A 16,414-nucleotide genomic window follows, 5' to 3' on the forward strand; every position below is an offset into this window, starting at 1 on the left:
AAGGTCACGGGGTCCATGAGGGACCTGGTCCTCCTAAAATCCACCACCAGTTCCTTAGTCTTGCTGGTGTTCAGTTGTAGGTGGTTTGAGTCACACCATTTAACAAAGTCCTTGATTAGGTTCCTGTACTCCTCCTCCTGCCACTCCTGATGCAGACCACGATAGCAGTGTTGTCAGCGAACTTTTGCATGTGGCAGGACTCTGAGTTTTGTTGGAAGTCTGATGTATATAGGCTGAACAAGACTTAAGACTTTTGTCTTATTTTTTCTATAACTCTACACTATTTGCTGCACTTTTCATCTGACTTAATTTTTCACTTTAATGATTTAACGTTTGCGTGGAGTTTGCATGTTCTCCCCGTGTCTGTGTGGGTTTCCTCCGGGCACTCCGGTTTCCTCCCACAGTCCAAAGACATGCAGGTTAGGTGGATTGGTGATTCGAAATTGGCCCTAGTGTGTGCTTGGTGTGTGGGTGTGTTTGTGTGTGTCCTGCGGTGGGTTGGCACCCTGCCCAGGATTGGTTCCTGCCTTGTGCCCTGTGTTGGCTGGGAATGGCTCCAGCAGACCCCCGTGACCCTGTGTTTGGATTCAGCGGGTTGGAAAATGGATGGATGGATGGAGGATTTAACGCTACCACACACTGCAAAAGATAGCAAGTCAAATATTTATTTAAATTACTGTAATTACCACTGTGAATTGCAGGGCACCATTTACTGACATTATATGATATGTAGTTAGCAGTCATTAGAAAATGGCCAGGATAGATATAATACTACCCAAAAGGGAACAGCAATAGCACATTGTCCAGCCTTGGCATGCACTTTAGCTTTGGTGATCCACCCTGAGTCCTTAGAGAAATGATAATCCCAAAAGCCATTGACCTTTGAGACTTGATGTAGATATGACTAAGAAGAGAATTCATTAATAGTAACCACAAGTTAAACACTTAGAGGCAAGCTCCATGGTGCTAAATTTTACATACCAGAGATGCCAGTGTCTAAGGTCTACATCATTTGCCAAATGGTTCATCAACACCAGGCAACAGTGTACAAGCTATCGGGCTTGTATCATATTATAATGTATATATAACCTATGTGATACACTGCCACTGTTTTATTATGCCTAAAAGATTTCTTTAAATCTGTGTTACTTTCTGTTATTACCTTGATAAACACCATAACTGTATTATTTCATATTAATTCATTTTACTTCTCTTTGCACAGCGCTGTAAAGACTGCCTGAATTCACTCGCCATAGCAGTCATGAACCAGTGGCCTAGAGTGAAGTTGCGGGTGACAGAAGGTTGGGACGAAGATGGACATCATGCACCAGATTCATTGCACTATGAGGGACGGGCTGTTGACATCACTACATCTGATCGTGACCCAAGTAAATATGGGACCCTGGCGCAACTGGCAGTAGAGGCAGGATTCGACTGGGTCTACTATGAATCAAAATCACATGTCCACTGTTCCGTCAAGTCAGGTAATTCAGCTTTTCCATGAAATAAAATACAGGAGATGAATATTACAATCAAATTTTCAAATTGATTATTTAAATAGATAAATCAAGAGAAAAGGGGAGAAAGGAAACTGTCAGGAAAACAACAAAAGAAGACACCAGCACAACCACTGGACCAGAAACAAAAAGCTTGAGGAAAAGGGAAAAGATTAAAGAGCCCTATGCTGATGGCCAATAGCCCCCTAGTAGATAGACACTTCCAGATATTACAATAGGATAAGCCATTAATCTCCAGTAAAGAAAGTTCAACAACCACTGTATCATAGAAGGAAGACTTCAGAAAAATTAGAAAATGGGAAATCGGGGATTTTCCAGTTAGACGTCACTGCCACCTTAGCTGTATTGATGCACAAGGAGAAAAGCCATCATTAAGTGAGAGAGAGAGAGGGAGCAGAAAGATCCAGGGCACAAAAATATAGGAAGAATTAGGGATATCGATAGAAAATGCTAAAAACAGACAAACAGACAGACAAGCAAAAGGTGGAGGCAGGAGGACAATTCCACAACATGTATAGTAAAGAGGAGACAGCAAGAGTCAGCAGCCATCCCATAATATTAAAGTTCAGGATTATGGTATACAGTAAATATAAAATGTAATTTATTGGAGATATGGGTAAATGGTAAATATATATATATAAAATGAAAGGTCTCCTATTTGTATATGTACTTACTTACATATATTTTTTGATAAATATATTCCCCAACATAGCAGATATATATTGAAATGTTATTTTAAATTAAGCTGTTACTAAATTATCCTGAAATCCTGAAAATAAATTTTTAATATCAGAATTGAGATATTACTGACTGAAGATATAATTTTAGCATTTGAAGCACAAGGGTGCCAACTTAAATGAAAGATTTTCCTTGGCAATACATAGAGGACAGGGAAAACAAGGTTCAAATGGGCCCCTTTGGGTAGAATTCTGGTGTGGCATAAGTTATCAAATTATTGATTTCTGTAATAGGTAGTTTTTTGTCAGTGGAGAACATTATTATTATCATTATTGTTGTTGTTATTATTTCATGCCTTTATTTAAGGTAACCTAAACATTCAGAAAAGTATATTACTATTTATAGTTAATTTCCTCAGGATCACACAGTAAGTTAAACTGATATAAATAGATAAAAGTTTGCATGAAGAGCAGTGTACTGCTGCATGAACAGCTCAAATGAAAGAAGAACCCATTAGACAAGATCTTTCTGAAAGGAAACTGAATTTGATAGAAGGCAAAATACAGAAAGAGCCGAATGCTTCTTGTACTGACATAAAAAAGAAAGAGTTGGGTAAATTTTTGGCAAATGTAAATAATTAGATGTTGGTAGTCAAATAAGATTACAGAGGTGAATCTAAAAATAAAAGTGCAGTCAAAGCCAAAACCAAAATTTTTGTGAAATGTAATTTCTCAACTGAAAAATGATTTTATTTTTTTTTTCTAAACCCTTTAAAATGATATGTTTATTATTTGTTACAGATCATTGACATTTTCTTATTTCATAGCCAATGCTTAAAATGTGATTTGTCCTTAACCTTATAGTCACCAGACTGTACTTTCTCAGAGTATCCATTTACATGTCCTGTTTTCCAACAGCAGACTATTAGTACAATTATCAGAATAAGGAGTTTTCCTTGACTTACATTTTCTGCATGAATTTCACCCTACACTGCCATGGGGAAACTGAACTCCGGTTTCAGGTTATGGGTTTAACAACCATTCAACACAAGTAATAATCAAAGTTAATCATTCATTTACAACTAACATTCAGTTAATCAGAAAGTGTACTGTTTATTACAGTACTGTTGCTTCACAGCTCCAGAATTCTAAGTTCAGTTCCCAGCTTAGTTATTATCAGTGCAGTTTGCATGTTCTTACCACATATATGTGGGTTTTCTGAGCACTATGATTTTCTCACACATCACAAAAACATCTTTCTTACACAATATGTAAAATGTTGTGTAATGCCACTGGAGGTTTCACCCTGCTGTGGGTGCACGGGTGAGTGTGCCCTGCAGTAGAATGGTACAAAGTTCAGGGTTGGTTACCGACTTGCATCTGGAGTTTTCTGGATAGGCTCCAGTCTTAATTAAAACATATTAGACAATGTCACTACAAATACAAAGTCCTTAATTAGCTACTTATTTGCTGTATGTCAACCGCAATATAATTCTTATTTGTACAGTAATTGCCCTCTGTAAAGCAACCAAATACATAAGACATGCAATACATACAATAAACACTGATAGAGCATAATACATAAACTATGTTATAAACATATTTCACAACTAAAGTACAACATCAACAACTCAACAGTAATGAATGAAATGTACTTTATTCAGCAGATAGGTTACTACGAGGTGAAATTCAGTGCAGACTGGATTTTTCTATGAAACTTTAGATAGATAGATAGATAGATAGATAGATAGATAGATAGATAGATAGATAGATAGATAGATAGATAGATAGATAGATAGATAGATACTTTATTAATCCCAAGGGGAAATTCACATAATCCAGTTTAAAATCTTGGTTCTTGAAATTCTTCTTGCTGGGGAGTCTGAACTGATTCACAAGAAACCAGACAACATTAATTAACAGTTTTTAAACCAGATGTCAATGTCACGTCACTGATACAGCAACAGAAGTCATAAATGCCCGATATGTGCTGCAACTAGACGATTGACTCTGGACAGAGAGTGTGACATACATTCAGTCAAAGCAATATATTCCATCAAACCTCCAGCGGCATAAACTGTGTTCTTTGACTAAGTAACATTTGATCCTGCACATTTGTTTGTATTGCTGCTGAGATTAAGCTCTTACAAATCAGTTATCTTCAATTTCTGAACATGGTGCATCTCCCTCTTCCATTGACATTTGTGATGTGTGTGTTATATGAAGATATTCAGAATACATACTAAATAAAGAAGCACTATATATACAAAAAAACACAGAACAACAGTCTGTTTTCTCTGCCATTTTGAACAAGGCTAGTTCATCGCAATATTGTTGTCACTGAAAACTAAACTAGGCATAACACACAAAGCAAAACAAAAACAAGGAACACTGAAAAAGCAAGATACAAAATGGTAAACTGGCACCATCTTGTGAGAAATAAATATCCCTTCCTAAATACTGTATGCGTGTATCAGGATGATTGGTGGCTCTAAATTGTTCCTCAGTGACTAAGAGAATGTATTTTTCAGGTTGGCTCCTACCTTAAGCTAATTGCTGCTTTTATCCTGTCTTTAACTCACTTTGATTCTCCGATGGAATAAGAGCATTTGGGAAATGAATGAAAGGAATTTTCCAATATAATCAAATTAAGTTAATCATTTCTATGCTGTACTTTTTTTCTCTCTCTTTTAGACTTTTTTCATTCATTTTTAACAACACATTGTTGATGACATCATCACAGCACCATTTTGAGGTCTATCTCATGCATTTTGCCACATTTCTGTCTGCAGTGACGCCCGTCGCCAGTAAAAGGTTTTGAGGGTAGCACTATGTGTTACATCACAATTGCCAAAGTTCTTTAAGAGGCTGTCACGTTGACTTTAGTGTTTATGGATATTTATTAACCTCCTTAGTATTGCATTTTATTCCCAAAAAACATGTAAAAAGTGTTGTATTTTTTGGCATGAAAAATTATATTTTTATTAAATCTCTAAAATATAATAATGATACAAAAAATAATAGTAATGATAAATAAAATTAATAATATGAAATGAACAATAATAACAAAAATAATAATTACAGTAATAATAATACTACTAATGATGCCAAAACATTATATAATCTCAGAATGAGTCCTTTGTGTGGTAAAATCTCAAAGCACAGTGAAAGACAGAATCCAACGTCACAGTCGGGACAACAATAGTGTGGTTCTTTTTGAATTTTCTTTCCAGATTTATCAGTTATTGAACAGCAAACACTGCACATGTACGAGTTGGATTCTGGTTTTTTCTCCGTTGGAAATATATAATCCATAAAATGTCTACCAATAAGATGCTCAGCACTGATCCGCGATGTGTTGGGTCAACCTCATCTCTTTAGTGGTAGTGTTGAAGGTGGATGTGCAACAATGGTTTGTTCTACAAGTTGGCATGTAAAGTCTACATGAGATAAGTCTTGCCAGCTTTTTGTTTGTGTAACACGAATGAATTCCAAATGCACTGTTCAACCAGATGACGGAATATATTTTTGTAGTATTTCCTTAGTTGCCTCCGCATAACGGGATAGAAAGTCAATTTTTGATCTGCACGATCCGCGCCAGCCATCGTGCTATTGTAATCTGCCACAGCACAAGGCTTCATAACCTGCTTGTTGCCTTTTGCCTGTACAGTGACTGTAGCTGCATTATGTAAAGTGCTAAGAAGACAAACATCTTTCTTGTCCTTCATCTTCAGCACAAGCACTCCAGCAGAGCATATATTAAAGTCGGCACCAGTGACATAGCAAAGCCGTACTGATTGTATTTCTGAGCAAACATTAACCCTTTCCCTGTGTACAGGACACATTTCCAAATTTATCCTGTTTTAGATCCAAAAAGTTTGATAAGCTTTATGCCAAATCTTGCTCTTTATGGCGTGATGTACTGTATTCATGACAGTCTGTCCTTATAAGCCACGAGATGCTTACATCATGGTTTGGAATGTAAACACTCCGTAATTTTACTACAATCGGCTGGTACATCTCACAAATTTTCTCCAGTTTGGGTGCTTAATGGGTATTCTGTCTTCATTGTTGGTAAAGTACAGATATTTCAGAATTAGTGAAAACCTACACTCAGATGTAATTTCTCCAAAGAACGGAAGCACTGACAGCACTTTTACAGCCTGAGTAATTCTCAGTTCTAATGCTTGCGCAAGACGCATCTGTACAGTTATCCAAGTGACACTCGGGACTAACGCTTTTAGCATGTTTTTCGTAGCCCAAATAATGCTTGGCTCTAATGCTAAGGAGGTTAAACAAAACTGTTACGAATAGTTATTTAAGGAAGTATTTTTAAGTAGACAGGATTTTGGCTTTGTTCTTTTCATATACAATTTTTGCTGTTGACTTTTTAAAGTTCAGACGATTGCTATTTTTGAGTTCCTGGTTTAAACCCACTACCTGTTTTTGACTATTTTTTCATTTAGATTTCACTGCACCCTAGATGAAAAACATACTGTCAAGGGAGAACCTAATGCCTGGTTAATGCCAAACTCTGTCTTCTAAACAACTGAATAGCTACATCTGTCTATTTCATGGTGTGAGAACCCATACCAATTGGAGTCCAATTGAAAATACCAGCCTCTGAAAGTAACAGAGAAAAGTTGAATCTTCATTTAAATCAATAGGTGCATCTGCAGTTTAAATTTAATTAAACTAAATGTTAACGAAGACATGACAAAAATACTTCGTTATTTAGCACTAAGACTCACACTGGACATATTTTTCAGATGACTGAATTAAATTTTAATGGTGTTTGAAATAGGGAGAGATCATGGCAGAGTCAAATAACTGACCTTAATTGAAAATAGTGGCTTTCTTGTGAGGTTTTCACTTCAAAATACTACACCTTATCAGTGCAATCAAGGCGACAGAGATATACATCTTACACAGTCACAACATCAACAGATGAAGTTGCTCATCTCAATTTCAGAGGCACATCCTCTTTTACCATCCACATTGTAGCATCAAGTTAAAAACTTTTCCTGGTGTCTTTCAGAGAATAATGCATAAAGTGAGCCCCATCTCCAAATAAGCAATCAGGGAACCAGTATTGGGTGGCGCGGTGGTAGCGCTGCTGCCTCGCAGTTAGGGGACCCGGGTTCGCTTCCCGGGTCCTCCCTGCGTGGAGTTTCCATGTTCTCCCCGTGTCTGCGTGGGTTTCCTCCCACAATCCAAAGACATGCAGGTTAGGTGGATTGGCGATTCTAAATTGGCCTTGGTGTGTTTGTGTGTGCCCTGTGTTAGCTGGGATTGGCTCCAGCAGACCCCTGTGACCCTGTGTTCGGATTCAGCGGGTTAGAAAATGGATGGAACCAGTATTTAATCATTTATTCTATGTATGCATTTCAAAGACAGATGAGTTGAACTATGTAATGAGGGAGCAAGACAAAATGTATCAGCTCAAAATTTTAAAATAAAACCATTTTAAACTTGGCCAACGTGTACAATAAACTTCAAACTTCCTGTCATTGTATCACTCATACCTGTAGCCCACACCCAGCCCAAATGTGCAGACACACATCCTTGTAAAAACAGTAAAATGCTAAGCGTGCTGAGCCGGAAATGTGCAGTGTAAACTGGCAACAAAAGCAGAACAGCTGGGAACCCACAGATGTCAGCCTAGAGCAAGCTACTTTGCCTTATAAATTTCAGTTTGAGCTGGGGATTGGTGTATGGTAGCTCTATTTATGATTTAGTATATATATTATTGGACGGCATTATACATTTTGCCATGTGTAACACATAACTCTTAAAGCTTAGTGTCTGATTGCTTTGTGAGATCTGTTTTATTGTAATACCTATATTTTGGCACATAATTAAAAAAATAAAGTAGAAATATATGGACTGGGATAAATTTCTACAGAAGAGAACAATTACATAAACAGAAAATCTTTTTTTTGATCAAATCTTTATTAAAGTTATCAATTAAACAAAAACATTGGACAAGGAAACCATCCATATAATAATTAAGTAGCTGAAATACCTAGTGTTTGACGGGTATAAATAAATGTGGAATAAACTGTCTTTGGAAATTTAACAGGGCTAAACACAACCCCAGGATGAGACAAAAAGATGTTCTCTTAAACAAAAGCTGTAATCTTCCACATCAGTGAAATTGTAATCCAGGCTAGTTGAGAAGAAAACACTGTACCTGTGGTCTTAGATGAGATCCAGCTTTGTCCACCACAAAACCTTCTGCATGCTGAAAACAATGTCCTCCCATTAGCCTCCGTGCTTTCTTGCTGTCTGATGGGAATCGTAGTCCCACGACTGGTTTTTGTGTTGCCCTCCCCTCCTATTAAAACCCCACTCCCTGATATGCCATATAGACTATATTTTAAATTGAACCAATTGCAGCATCATCAGTTCAGCATTTGTTGCATGATAGGCAGACAAACAGCTCACAATTTTATTTATATAGGTAGGAAAAATGCCAACCCACACTCTAAAAAATAGTGTTTCTGCAATGGCACATGACTGGGTTGTTTGATAAAGAACTATTTTGGGAAGGGTTTTTTGCACATAAAACTTGTTCTTTGGGCTTTGAAAAGATTACTAATATGTGGACAAAATCTTTAATGTATAATAGGCTACCTAGCAATGGTTTCAAGAAAACCTGAACTTAGCCTACGTTATTGTCCTTTTAAAATACTGAACCTATTGGCATTTCAAAAATATGTTATCATCTATTTGTGGCTACTTAAGTAATCTGTTAAAGATCTAAGTAAAAGAGGATTCTTGATGGAACCTTTATGTGAATGGTTCCCCTATGGCATTGGTGTGAAGAATCACCTTGGCACCTTCATTTTCAAGAGTACACTATTAACACCTTCACCCCACCTCTTTCTCAATTCAGCCCCAGGAACAGCCCTGCTAGATTCATTGTACAGGTCATGTTTAAATGTGAAGCCCAAAGCAACTGAATATAGAGAAATACCTTGAGACCAATCAGAAGAAACATGGAAGTGATTCTAAATTAAAGATTAAGGATGCTGCGACGAACAACAAGGAATTGAGCTGGGGCCAGCTGTATTGTTTGTGACCACTTGTCAATGTGTTAACCATCACTGATTCTCACCATGGAGAATCCTAGGCACATTGAGAAGGGGGACTGAGAAAGTGAAAGGGAATCAGTGGCTTTCCATCAAGAGTGAAATTAGAAAGATGAATGGAAAAAATGTGCAGAAGAAAGGGAATGTTAAATTAAAAAAGGGATACCAGATAAGAAAAGCTTTAATGTATGCCTATGTTTTAATGTAAATTCAATGATACACATTAGCACTATAACATTTATTGTTAAAATCCCAGTAACAGCATTAATGATGTGTTCCACATTATAAGCGAGTGTTGCAAAAGTGCTTTTAAATGATTGTCAAATTAGAGAGCAATATTTCAATTATATGAATCAAAATTATTCTGCTGAAAACCTTCCTTAAATTAAAGAGTGTTTTTTTTCTTTTAAAAATTAAATTTACTGCTATTAGCACTTAATGAACCATGGGCAAACTGCCAACACTGTACTGAATTAGACTTTGCACATGCTATCTAACTGAAGCAGAGGACTAGATATGATCACAGAATTCCATCTTTGTGACAGAATACCTACTATAGTAAAGACTGTGCATGTTTTTGTTACTTTGATATAATCAAAGACAAACCTTAAAATTTATTGGATTATTTTTTTAGCCATCCATATGTTTACTGAAACTTGCTTGTCTAAGTCAGGTTGAAGTCAGAAACTATTCCAGCAGTACTTAACATAGGCCAGAACCTTCTCAGACAAGACTCCACACACAAACATCCACTAATTGAGAGTCATCAGTTAATCTATGAACCACACATGCCATTGGGATGTGGAAGGGAAACTAGAGTACACTGAGAAAATCCTACATAGTCACAGGGAGAACATGTAATAGAAAGTGGCAAGAACAGAAGTCATTCATATACACCCTCTAGAAGCTGTAAGATATCAAGATGTCTCACTCAAAGCTTTTTTACACTATATATACACAAGCCCCATGGCAAGCTTATGAAATGCTCCCACCGCCAGAATACTTTTTGCCCATGCTCTATGCCACTTATGTTTGACTCATCCTTTCCTGTCAACCACTTTTCCCAAGCTTTATTCAAAATTCCATTTGTTCCACTGCAAAACAGGAATTAATCTATTGTGGTTGACAACTCAGGGACTAAGCAGAAGTTAATTTGACCACTGATGTACAATCACAAGGCCTTGACTATGACTTTGCACCTTTATATTATTCCTACACAAAATGGTACATGTGCAAAACGTTTTTAACATTTGTTAATCAGCCCTCATCATACTTATAATCCTCTTTTAAATCTAGACAATGGACAATGCTAAATACAGAAAATTGATCAATGATGGCTAAGATAGATTACAACTGTCTGCAGGGATACCATTGCATTTAAATGGCCTGAGTGCTCATGCAAACCTGAGGTGCAGTTGTACAGGAGGTTCTGTTGATAGACAACTACTTCTGTTTGCTTTCTTTACAGTCAGAATATTAAAATGATGTGTTTTAGTTTTTATTTCAGGTGACAGCTGGTTCAGAATATATATGTATCTGGTATATAGGACATTTCTAGCAAAACAGCTAGTGGGATTCTATTCATTTCTAAAAATCTAATTTGTGCTCAATTTGTTTTACAGATCATGCTGTTACTGTGAGAAAGGGTGGCTGTTTCCCTGGCACAGCTCAGATTTCCTTGTCTGATGGTCGACAGGTTAGTCTTTCATCTCTACAACCAGGAGACCGAGTGCTGTCAGTGGACAACTCAGGAAAGGTTGTGCCTAGCCGGGTTTTGCTGTTTTTGGACTGGGACACCAGCAGAAAGGCCCAATATGTTGTACTTGAAACCAAGAAGGCTAAAATTAGACTGACACCTTCACACCTCATTTTTATGTCTCCCAACTGGACTACAGATACCAGTCTGTATCAGGCTTCATTTGCAAGCCAGGTCCAGGCAGGTCACTTTGTGCTCACTATACAAGAAGGAAAGCTTCAGCCTATCCAGGTGACAACTGTTGCAATGGACCATGTGGTAGGGGTGTATGCCCCACTCACAGAGCATGGCACCTTACTAGTGGATGGTATGTGGGTGTCCTGCTATGCCTTAATTGAAGACCATTCACTAGCTCACTGGGCTTTTGGACCCATTCGTTTCTTTTACCATCACTACTACAGGTTTGTGTCTAGTATGTATCATTCAGGGAATCATACTATGGGGAGAATTGAGGCAAACTGGGATCAGGGTAGACATGATGGGATACATTGGTATGCCAAGATTCTCTATAGTCTTGGACATCTGATTTTGGACCCAGATAGATTTCACCCTTAATAGAGAGTAGTGTGAGCCTGCATTTGGATAACACAAAGTGACTGCACTAGAAGACACCTTTCATACCAATTAAAGGACAAACTAAGATCATTAAAATGTGCCATAGTACTATCTTAAGGATGTTAACATTTGTTTCTGGCCTAAGAAATACTGCATCCTATCTGCATGAGGTGAAGAGAAAGGAAGCAGAAGCAGATTTAAGATTGCAGAGTAATGGTGAACACTGTTCAAGATGCTGGAAGAGATGTCTTAGGAATCATAAAATTCTGTGAACATTCATTTGGCCTCCAACCCTTCTGGTGCTCATTACTCACTCATTCTGATTTGCACTTAACAGAAGCACTGGGAGTGGGAGGTTTGGGGCCTTGTTGATTAACTGAGCATTCAGCAACATCCAATAAAGAGTCAGTTCACCATGTGGTAGATCCTTGCCAAACATCATCACATCTTCCCAGCAGGGTAGAATGTGTGGATTGTCTCAAAATGGGAAACATTACTGTTTCCTTTAGAGTATGCACTGTAAACATAGCCTTCAGTAGAAAGAAGGTCAGTCACTCAGAAAAACATTGCATTGATGTAATAGAGAATTTAAGACAGAGCTTTATTGATTAATTTTATCAGAATGTAAATATTTACAGGAAGAAAGTTGAGTATAAAACATGGAAAAATTGTCAAACAGAGCCTGGCTGTCATCTACTGTGGTTTAGATTTCAATGTTAATATTGTGTACACAGCTGACCAATAATATATATAAAAAAAATTTTGGGTTGAGATGTGATCATCTTGGGGAGATACTTTGAAGTCCGCGAGACTTCTCGCAGGTCACGCCCTACTTACAAACAATTTCTCGGAGACACTTTAACATCCCACGAGACAAGGATGTGAGACAAAAGGACAGCTGCTGTACGGGCGTTCAAGAGTATTACATACTCTTTATAGGAAATATGTAAAGATAATAATAATGAATTATTGATGAACTTTGTGCTTGTAAAATGTAAGTGAGATACGGTGTGTTCTTTTAACTTAACACAGTCTTCCTTTCAGGATGGTGCATTACCACCTCAAACCAGCTGCATATAAACTACAAAAATGAAATGCTCATCCAATCAAGTTAAAAGAACATTCTTCCAGCTTAAGTGTCTACTAGTTATTTTTTACTGTGAGGGCTATGATATCAATAGTTACATACGCAACCACAAGTTTAGCTTGTATACATTAAAATAAGTGCATTGGTTAATGCTGCTGCCTGACAGTTTCAAGTTTCTATAGACATCTTACATTGTCCTTGCGTCTTTGTGGGTTTTTCCCTGGGCACTCGTTTTCTTCACACATCCTAAAGCTGTGTATGTTAAGTTACTAGATAACTTTAAATTGACTTGATATAAGTAAGCATGGTCTTCAATACACTGGCATCCAGGATTGTTTTTTGATTTGTATGTATAGGTCTTTAAAGCAGAACTCAAGGATATTGTGCTATAGTGTGGCAAGATATTCTGGTATGGCAAAAACATGCAGTCTCAACACAGATACATGACTGTAAATTATCCCGCTGTATCCCAGTGGGTTGGCTGGTTCTAGCCTTATGTAAATGCTGTCTGGCACCCATTTGTTTCAGAACCTCGATGGATGGATAAAAAAAATTAAATCATGCTGCTTGTGTATAATTAAGCAAACTAAGCATCATTCTTGATGGAGTTAATTTGATTTCAGTTCCCCTCTGGTTTCCTGTTAATCTAGCACTTGTTCACTTAAATCCAGACACTTCAATTCACATTGCCAGATCTGGTCTGACTAACCAGCAGGCAGCCATCTCAAGTGCGGTTTTGAGCTCATCCGTGAAACTATTGTTTCTGTATCTATCCATTTAAGCTACCCTTTTATGGAACGCAGTTTATCCAAAGAGGACACATCCAAACAGCATTGTGCATAAGGTAAGAACTATATCTGGGTGGACTAGTGCTAGTTCATTATAAAACAAGAAAGGGGCTAATTGGACTCATTTAGAGTCAACCAACTAAAATGCATGCTTTTGCACTTGATAGAAAAACTGGATTGTTCTGTGGGAATCCATGGAAACAAAGAAAGAGCATGTAAAGTGGAGAGAGAAGGTGCCTAGCCATGAGGCAGCAACTCTGATAACAGCACCTTCATATCACCTTGCTTCTGCATGCTCTAAACCAAAGTGTTTTCTGTAATTTGTAATGATTTGTTTGTACCAAAACTTGTTTTTATACATCATTTGAGATGTTCTGTAAATAGTCAAAATCCAATCAAGAAAAGTAAAGGTATAAAAAAAATGTGTATATAATAATACAACAGTAATCATATAATTATGTTTTTAGTTATTAGTATGTTATGTACTAGTAAGTGTTACTTTACAGACTTGTTTTTTAATTTATTTAATTATTTATTTAATATATCTCTCATACAAACACATTGGAAATTGGGCATAGTGTTACAAAATATTCTTTTAACAGTGAAAAAAGTGTTATTTTGATTTGCTATTATTTTTCTTGAAAATAGGTTTAATGAGCCTGTAAAAGTCCATGAACCCCTCTCCCAATTCTCTCTCTCTCTTTAAATATATATATCATTTCAATTGCCAAACAACTCATTAGTCATTAATGTCAAATAAAAGCAAAATCCTGATATGCAAAAGAGTGTGTCCTATAACAAAACTCAGAAAATGTGCCAATTGACAAATCTATTCTACCTATACAAGATTTGCAACTTGAGGCCTCATGTATAAACAGTGTGCACGCATTAAAAATCTCACTTTGAGATGTATAAAAACTAACCTTGGCTTGAAACTATGCACATTTTCACGGCAGCATCACACCATGTGTATGCATTTTTCTGCCTGATTTTGCAAACTGCCAGCACCCAGCGTCAAAGCAGTGCTACTGTTTCTGTGTCATTTCCCTTTCTTTTTTAGATTCACATCCATGGCTGTATCAAATACATCAAAATTAATTGCATATTGTTTACAAATTCAATGCACTTGATTGTAATCTTTCTGTAACAATATAATGGTGCACACAGTGGCCAAACTATTTCAACTACCATAGTTGCTTTAGCGTTGTTAGAAGACATTGCAAATGGAAGAATTAGAAGAGAGCACGTATTTATAGATGATGATGATGATGATGACTGGCTTCTAAGTTGATTTCCAAGAGCTATTCACTTGGAGGTTTGTGCTGAACTACTGCTGGCTTTACAAAGCCAGACTTTGAGGAATTGTGCTCTACCTCCTCTTTGCAAGTTCTGTCCACTCCCAGGTGTTTTGCCACAGGAGCTTTTCAATGTGAACTTCATGACTGATTGGGTATTTCACAGTCATCATTGAGGCGCGCCATGCCAGCTGTATGGGATGGCATTATCAGCTTGTCATCCAGCTATATAAGATTTCCTTACACTGTGGTTGAACTGGTAAACATCAAAGCACAATTCGCAGCAACATTTGGTTTTCCAAATGTAATTGGAGTGGTCAACTGCACATTGCTATTGTAATGGCACTGGACAAGTTACATCAGCCAGGAATGAATCACTGAAACAATGAGCTGCCATTACATCATCTATAGTAGGAGAGCCTATATTTTTTCCAACTAGTGTGGCAAAAAGCAAGCAGTCCTGTTAAGTACAGCGAGTCACCTCAAAGAGCCATGTACAGAGAAGACAATTTATTTGTTGTATCGCTCAGTGCCGATGCTACACTATAAAGGTGCCTAAATAGAATGAATAAAGTGGCACACAATTATGGCTTGCTTGTACCTGAAGAGATGTGCTATGATGAACATGACCCTGACCAACTAAATGATCGGCCAAATCGGACATTACTACAGCTTAATTTTAATGAAATTAGCAGAATGTAAAAACAGGTAATCAGATGCAGCATTTATTTTTTAACAAATTCATTTAACTTAGGGTCAGTATCACAAAGTACAGTCCTTATATTTTTTAGTTTATTGGCCACATCTCTTACAGCATCCACTATTGCATTTTATGACACCCAGCGGTTTCTGAGGCAGATGTGTGTGTACAGCCAGCGTCTGAAGATGTGCTGGGCACAGCAGCATCATCACCACCTAGAGTCATGTCCTTGGCACGGGAGTCAGCTTTTGTAATATTGTCAAAAACAGAGTAAACAGACAGTGGGCTGCAACTTGCCTTATCACATCAATTTTGATATCTGAACACTTCCTTTTTATATCGGGCACCGTGCGATTTTCTGAGCTTGAACTTCATTTTGTTGCTTAAACTACTGCTTAAGCCAACATATAGTATGTTTTCCTTGCCGCCACTTCACATTTGTCGAAATTCTTCTTTTTTCCACATGCTTTTGCCATTGAACAGTAGGGGCTATTTATATTGATATGCAAAATTCAGGGAGGAGTCGGGGTAGGACTGTAGGTGCGTGCATGTGCGTTAAAATCCATGTTGATTAGGATTCATAAAGGGAAAGTGTGAGGAACTTGGTGCACGCCAGTTTTATGCATCTGAATTTTTTTGTGCATACGCACATTTCCAGTTTTGTCCGTATGTTTTCATGTGAAATTCTATGCACGCCGTTATACATGAGGCCCCGGTTATTAAAACATGATTAACACCTGAATCTTGGATATCACATACCAGATTACATTTTTAAAAAGCATGAATATGTTTTTAGGTAGTCTGGTTGATAAAACAATATGAACATGTTTTAACAACTTTATATAAATTTCTTACTTACTGAAAGCATCTGCCAGTGACAGATATAGATGAACAATAAAGAGAATGCAATGGCATTTTAATAAGTGAACATCTTTTCATCCATCC

At 37.2% G+C, this 16,414-nt stretch overlaps 1 protein-coding gene across 1 annotated transcript in view; it reads left to right on the plus strand.

Annotated features, from left to right (window-relative positions):
- dhh (desert hedgehog signaling molecule) overlaps nucleotides 1-14,543 on the plus strand; it is a 40,890-nt gene extending 26,347 nt beyond the window's left edge. Inside the window, exons 3-4 of the mRNA XM_039747257.1 lie at nucleotides 1,223-1,484; nucleotides 10,911-14,543. Of these exons, the coding sequence (XP_039603191.1) occupies nucleotides 1,223-1,484; nucleotides 10,911-11,599 (951 nt within the window). The 3' untranslated portion in view covers nucleotides 11,600-14,543. The remainder of the gene's footprint in view (nucleotides 1-1,222; nucleotides 1,485-10,910) is intronic.
- Nucleotides 14,544-16,414: the final 1,871 nt, after the last annotated feature.

This window comes from Polypterus senegalus, chromosome 3 (assembly GCF_016835505.1).
Source record: "Polypterus senegalus isolate Bchr_013 chromosome 3, ASM1683550v1, whole genome shotgun sequence".
NCBI lineage: Eukaryota > Metazoa > Chordata > Cladistia > Polypteriformes > Polypteridae > Polypterus > Polypterus senegalus.